Source organism: Aristolochia californica, unplaced genomic scaffold, assembly GCF_029961685.1.
Source record: "Aristolochia californica isolate CCGP_79_NKW_82.1479 unplaced genomic scaffold, dmAriCali1.0.hap1 SCAF_10, whole genome shotgun sequence".
In the NCBI taxonomy this organism is placed as follows: Eukaryota; Viridiplantae; Streptophyta; class Magnoliopsida; order Piperales; family Aristolochiaceae; genus Aristolochia; species Aristolochia californica.
In genome coordinates this window covers 22676715-22684481 of record NW_027181771.1, presented here as the reverse complement: position 1 = coordinate 22684481, position 7767 = coordinate 22676715, and the positions used below count along the sequence as shown (strand labels likewise).

The following is a 7767-nucleotide window of genomic DNA, read 5'->3' as shown; positions in this document are numbered from 1 at the left end:
GCCTTAGCATCAAGAAAGGGATTTTCGGGTTGCTGAATTGAAGGAGGTCTTCAAGAGGTATTTTTGTCTATCTTTTTCGAGTTTAGAAGAGCTAGAGATTGCCCTCTTTACATTCAGCATTGGTAGTTGCATGAATTCAGAAACCCTACTCATTGACGTGAGGTATAAAGTGGGGTTTCATAATTAGATCCGTAAAACAGTCTCTTGATTGAATTGGTGCATCTATAATTGAGAAAAGGAAACTCCTTTTCAATTATAACGTGTGAGGGAAGAAAAAGAGAGTTTCTTTTCACAAAAACGTGTTAAGAAACCCTCCAACAGTGTTGGATCCTTATTTGACTCGCCGAGTTACTAGATCCATGGCTAGGGACCATAACAGAATGTTTCTTATAGTAGTTAGCCAATATCCTTGACGCTAAATTAGTTAGTACTCTCCAAAATAATGTAGTTAAGAAAGCTCAACTAGATATACTTGAGACAACGCATGGTAAAAAAATACCTTTAGGCATATTTATGTTTCATATAGTAGTTAGCTAGAATCTTTGGGGCTAAATTAATTAGTACCGACCAAAATAACTTAGTTAAGAAGGATCATTTCACATGAGCAATAGGATGAATGTGTCGGTCTCAAGATCCTCATGGATATAATTTTTATGACAACATACAATTAAGTAACTTATGCGTGAATTAAGAAGAAAGCAGACGACCCGATGCAAGGGATCAACAACATGTGTCGCTCAAACAAGCCAAATTTTCAAAACAAGATTTCAGCCCCAATACAAGAGTCGACCCTTATTTCAAAAATTCAATTTTTCAAAAAGTTAGGCCCAGATTTGGATGTTACAGCACTCCAAAATGATCAATAAGTGACATACCAATATGTTTTTTAATAAAAAAGGATTTAATATATATTTGATTAGATTTTTTGGACTTATTTTTTACCTTGTTTTTCTAAGTGACAAAATATCATTTTCTAACTCTAATGGTTTTTTTTTTTAATGTTGGAGAGATTTCTATTTAAGAAGATCTCTCACAAACTTGTTTTCAACATGCTACCAAAGAAATTTTTTGAAGTGCTCATGCTCCTAGACTCAAATTTGAGGTTTTAACCATCTCAGGCTCTTAAAGGAAGTCAAAACCTGAACTTGAGTATTTCCTCCTTGAGATAATAGTATCAATGTTTTTTCTTTTAAATATTTTTTAAATATTTAGAACTATGATTGTTGAATGTGAGCCTATTGATTCAAAGATCATATTTGAATCAATACTTGATTGATTGTTTGAATGGTTACCACTCAAAACTAGTTTATCAGCCCCTTGTTTGAGCTTCTTATTTTCTAATCACATTATACATTCTTGTGTGTTGATTTATTAGGGTATTTAAAATGGTTTTTACATAGTATTAGAAGTTTGGGATAGAATTTAAAAATCCAAGTATATACATGCATTTGCATTTAAATCTTAAATTGTATTTGATTGAGAATACTAAAGTAGTGTCATCGTACTTTTAAATCAATCACTGATGTTTAGACTACTACTACACATGAGCTATACTTTCAAACCATTGATTCCATTGAGGTGAGTGCAACCCTTGCTTTAAAAACCAATCCAAGATTTACCTTGGACTTATATTTTGAAATCTAATGATTAAAGACTATTTGAGATTTTCTTACATATATAGGTACATAGAATTGGTTGTGTTTATTATTTTCTCTTAGATTATAAATTCTACCAATTAGGAAACTTGTAACCTTTGTAAATTGGGTCAAGCATTGGGTAGACAAGACCATCCTAACCTCAATTTCATTGAGTGCATCCATGTGTGGCTGAAAAATAAATGTTGTGAAGAATTGCTACTATGATTGTGTGATATAAGTCCTCATGTAGCCAAGCACTCTTGAAACTCTCATTCTTAAGTCTAGGCTAGTACCAAATAAGTTATTATAAATCCTTGTGAAGCTCTAACCTTGTGTAGTCTACTTTGCTACTAGAAATCCCTTTAATGGTCAGGATTATGTGCCTAATTTGTGATTGTAAATCTAAGTGAAGATGAATTTTTGTAAGTTGTTGTTGTCAATTTAGTGGAATGAACGCCCGAAATCCCTTTAATGGTCAGGATTATGTGCCTAATTTGTGATTGTAAATCTAAGTGAAGATGAATTTTTGTAAGTTGTTGTTGTCAAATTAGTGGAATGAACGCCCAACACCCCCCCCCCCAAGATTTCTCCTTCATCGGACCTAATAGATTGTACCAACTCCATTTTTCTCTTGCCTAATACTCACTTCCCTTCATTAAAAGTTGAATGCATGTTGAGTCCTTTTGAAGAAAAAATGTTAGTGGAAGCATTACTATTCCTATTGATAACTAATTGTGGTAACAAAAATATACTCAAAGATAAGGCACTTAAATAATAAAGGAATAAGCTAAGACCCCCAGTTGATTCCCCCTTTAGATCTAATTGCATTAAGATATTTTAAAGCTAATTATGAACATATAAACACCATAAAATAACTTAACACGAGGATTTAATGCCTCAAGAATCATCTTATCATAAATATGAAATTGACAATAATCCAATTGTGAAAAGATGCACCCTTTAAACAAAGTTTATTGTGACCATATTGAGTTGAAACCTCTCATTATCACCTCATTTGTCATGGACATAAAGCTTCTTTGTGCCTCCATGATGAGATTTCTCCCAAATCTTGTCTTTTAAATATTGACATAGTCATGCTCCTCACATTTTGCTTCCAATAAGAACTTATTACGCTTAACTTTTGTGATTTTTACTAGAACTCATATGCAAATTTTGGTTTACTTCCTCTTGGCCACAGCTATGCTTGCCTCTTTTTATGTTTTAATTAGTTTTTATGTGAACATAATCTTCTCTTTCCTCAAGCACTTTAAATAGTTTTGGATTTTCTTAATTTGGTCCACTTACCCAAGGGTGCCTATATCACCAAGACATATAACATATCAAGTGAGACGTATTGGATATATGGTATCGTAGAGCCCTGAAATATGATACATGTCTTATAAAGTGCAACATATGGTGCAGACAGTATGTATCAGATCGAATATTATTCGATATGTTACTTGATACCAATATATACTATCTTACCCACTATGTCAACTTTTTGTTGTTTCCTTTTTGTAGCATCATATCTTTCCAAAAAAAAAAACACATTTCCCATACTTATGGTATTCTCTTTTGACGTTAGTTACACAAAATAATTGTGCATCAATTAGTAATGACAAACTTTATTTTGTGGCTGCTCTTTCCAACCTTATCCAATTGTTGAAGGCACAAGAAATGGAAAATAGCCATAAAGCTTAAAATTAGTATCTTCAAACAAATTTATCCAGATGACATTTCTTCATAAATTGTTACATAAACCATTTTTATGTTGTTCTTATTTTTAATTTCTTATTTTATTATTATGTTAGATCCTGATACTTTAATTGTTGAATCTTAAGATTTCCAAAATCAAGTAGCAATTCTTGAACTTCTTGCTAAACTTTTTCCTTTGGCTTAAATTTATGGAAACACTTGTAACTGTTAGAAAAAAATATAAAAAAATACAAATACAAAGTCTTTATCCACATAGAGATATTTTTCTCTTGAATGCCATCTATTCGAAATAATGAAATGAAAAAATTAAAAAGTCCCTTATTTCTCCTACAATAGATATCATTGAATATCAAAGCATTTTTCCACATGAACTGGGGTTGAGACTAATCATAGGTGGTAGTTGTGATTGGCATTTGTAGAGCCTTTGAAACAAAAGGCAATGATTAATCTCGTTAATAGGATTCATTCCTAATTAATCCTTAAGTGAACAAATGGACAAATTATTTCCTTCTAATGCAATTGACATATGTATAATTTTTTTGTCCAAAAACAAGCCTTTGAATATATTTTTGCAATTTTTTGTCCTAAAAATAGATTGACTAACACAATACTTTTTTTGTTATTTCAGGTCACAAACATCGGTGAATAACAAACAAAAGGTCACTCAATGTACTTTCAACATAAAAGAATCTTCACTCAGAAGAAAGACAGTATTACCAAGCTACCAGAAAATATTATTCACCATATACTCTCTTTTCTTCCATTGAAGTGTGCAGTGAAGACTTCAATTCTATCTAGGCAATGGATCAACATGTGGAAACCCTTATGGATATACACAACTATTATAGACTTCGATGAGGAATTCACAAACAATTTAAATAAGACACATTATGTACAAGTTGTCCACCAACTTTTACAGCCTCATACTCTAGACAAGGTTAAGAAGTTTCACATGTTCTTTTCTCCCGGTGACATATATTCATCTAATCTCAGAGAGTGGATTGAGTTAGTCAAAGTTAGAGTTGGAGAGCTTGTGCTTGATTTGAATGGAAATGTAAGGCACTCCAACTCGACAAATGATAATGATATCAGGTGGGGGATGAATAAATTCAGAATGCCAAACTCTTTGCTCTCTTGTCTATCAATATCATCTCTCGACTTAACTTGGTGCATACTAGAGCCTCCACATGATTTAAAGGGTTACAAAGCCCTAAGAAGTGTTGCTCTCTATGGTGTGACAATTAATGGTGTTCAATTAGGTGAGATAATTCTTGGCTCCCCTCTTCTTGAGGACTTAACTATCAGTTACTGTGACTCCCTAAAGTCAATAAAGATTGACCTTCTTCAATTGAAGAGATTAACACTAGAGTCATGTTTTGATATTGAAGAGATGGAGATAAGAACGCCAAACCTGAAGAATCTTCAGTACAAGGGTCAAGTTTGTGACAAGCCTATTTTTATTGATGTCTCCTCCATAAATGAAGCTACTCTACTGCCCAACCACGATGAGCTTGACTACAAGTTGCATCTCTGACAGAATTTCTTGACGAAGCTTTCACATGTAAGCTCCCTAGAAGTTAAAGTCACAAGTACTCATCCTGTACGTTTCCATCTGCCCATTTCTGTTTTTGTAAAAATACATATTCTGGTTTGGTCAACCTGACTAGTTCCTTGTCTATGATACTTCTTGCTGAAGGGTCATGTGATGACGTTCTTTTACATATTTGGAGTTGATCAAGCTAAGATGTCTAAGATTTTTAGTTACACCCTTTTGTCCTTTTTCTCCTTCAAAAAAAAAAATTTATATATAGGTGAACTTTTATAAATGTCCTAGGCATGTAATCATATAATTTTGTTCCTATTTTTTGACTTCCTATTTCCACTAGCAACACGTAAGAGGAGATAATTTTGGTTGTTTTCTTAAGTGGAACCCCTCATTGGCTGCTTGCTCAATTTATCACTTTTTTCTCAACCAAACACTGGAGTCATACCCGTAATACAGAAGTAGTCAATGGAGTCATCATTTTTCATTCATTTATCAGATATCTAGATACAACGATATCACTGAATGTCATGTCACCAAGATGACTTTTGGTGCATTAGTCATGCAAATGTTTTACATTTTGTGGCAGCTAGAGGCCTCTTGAAATTTCTTTCTAGTGCCGGCATATAGGAATCTGACCCTTTAGTATTTAACGAAGGAGAGAATTTTTCTCAAAACTGGGATAGTGAAAATCTCTACCTCTTCTTCACTCTTGCCTGATTGTGTGCATCTGGAAAGTTGCAACTCTGTTGTATGGTGACTACAATGTTTATGTTGTTAAATCCTCTTGAAGTTAACTATTTTTTTAATTATGCGTTGAACTTTTCTTATATTCCCAGGTCCTCCAAGAACATGAAAAATAGAAATTGTCATTGGTCAAACTACTGAAGCACGGGCACTTATCTTCTAAAGGTGAAATGCATTCCTTGGACATCTATTAAATTTAGTTCACTTGTTTTGCTATATTTTTGTAGATGCAGGATCACTTCCTTTTGTTGAGTTCTATTGGATTGAGAAAGTATAGATCTTCACCTTTTGTTTTGAACATGCTTTTATCACAGGTTTCAATGATGGGAAATAGTTGAGCATATTTCGCTTCTCCTTGTTTCAGATCTCTTTGAGATCTACTGGAAATAGAATTTGAATCTGCATTTGGGTTTTCTTTGTCTCGTCTCTTTAAATCTAACTTATGTATTAAATTTTGGTTAAATCAGACTTTGTCCTCACAAATCAAGGAGATAACGAGGAAGGGAAGATGCCATGCTGAGTTGACTTGATTGTTCTTTCTTTCTCACAGTGGAAAAGATTTTGTAGCTTTCTAGTGTGTTTGTTGCTCTACTGGCCATCATGAAGAGGAAAAGGCATTAGAGATTATGAGGAAACAAGCTCATAATTCTATTCATTGGGTGAATGACATAGAATAGAATTTCATGGCGGGGAACAAAAAATTTAGGATCATTATTAGGTTAGTTGTTTAAGTTTTTATCAGTAATTTCAGTATTTATTATTCAATCGTTTTTAGCATCAGGATCATTTTTAGGTGTTTGTAAGCAATTTATGTATTTATTACTCAACCAATTCTGTTTTGAATCTACTTGTGCTGTGATACACACATATCTCTTTTTAATAAAAAGAGACATTTTTTTCCATTAAAGTCCCCTATTTGAAGATTTGGTTATTTTTTAAAACCATAAGTTTTCATTTTCTTCAACGACAAAGTAAAACAAGTTGATGAGTCACATAGATCCAAGTTAGATTTTAATCATTTGAAGAAAAAAAAAAGGTTAGAATTTCAACAAAGGGTTATTTATGTATTTATATGATTTCATGATTTTTAATATTATATTTATTTAGTAACTTACAGAGAAATTAAATATTATAAAAGTAACATATAATTATGGGGTATTTTGGTACTTTTATGATAATTTTTATTTTATATATTTAATTAAATATAAAACCTTATTTTAAATTTTTTATTAATTAAGTAAGATATAAACTATTTAACTTAAAAGTATTTTATTAGTAAATTATTTTTTTACTTTCCATTATATTTTTAAAGAGCATTCTAACACACAAAAAATTATTTTCTAGTGTACTTTCTCTTGAGCACATTAACACAAAAGAGTGCATTCTCCAAAGAACCCTAGATTTCGATTGCTCTCTCTCTCTTTCCCTAAGGACCTGTATGGAACCCATATAAAACAAAAGAAAATAAAATAAAAGGTGAGAGAAAATTATTTTTTGTTGTTTGGTAGCAAGGAATCTGTTGAAGAGAAGATATGGAAGCCTCTTACATGACTCTCACTATAAGAAGTCTTACAAATCCAAAATTTATTATGAAGGAGATCTCATAGAAGAGTTTCAGTTTAAAGGTGTTTTAGTTATATTAGTCTTTTATTTATGTTGAGTTATTTAATTAAGCTAGGACTTATCTTTAAGTGTTAGAGTTTTGGTGTAATTGAGACTATAGTAGTTTAATTGTAATTGGACTCTACTACTTTCCTCTATTATAAATAGGGGTTTATGTAATCTGATTAGCCAAAACTTATGCTGACAAAAACATATGGGATAGTTATATTGTGCACATATGTGGCCGATTCTTCAGTGTTATCCGCAATGAAAACAGTTGATGCTCCCACTTCTAAGCACTCCTAACTTTCAGTGCAAAGTAGCAATCTTTAAGATCATAAATAAGAAAAAGAAAAATTATGAAGAAGATAAGGAGAATTCAATTAAAAAATACTGAAGTGAAGCACCTGCATACTTTCTAGGATGGCCCTGGTCTTTCCCTGGAAGGAGATGCCAAAAATGATCAAAGTCTTCACAACCCTATTGATTATCGTTCGCCTGGCAGTGTCATGATTCCCCTTC

At 32.3% G+C, this 7767-nt stretch overlaps 1 protein-coding gene across 1 annotated transcript; it reads left to right on the top strand.

The window, feature by feature from the left end:
* Positions 1-3029: 3029 nt before the first annotated feature.
* Positions 3030-5500, top strand: LOC137942907 (F-box/FBD/LRR-repeat protein At1g13570-like). The gene is made up of 4 exons (XM_068788630.1): positions 3030-3062; positions 4123-4791; positions 4891-5001; positions 5396-5500. Exons 1-4 carry the CDS (start codon positions 3030-3032, stop codon positions 5498-5500), a joined length of 918 nt encoding a protein of 305 aa, XP_068644731.1.
* Positions 5501-7767: the final 2267 nt, after the last annotated feature.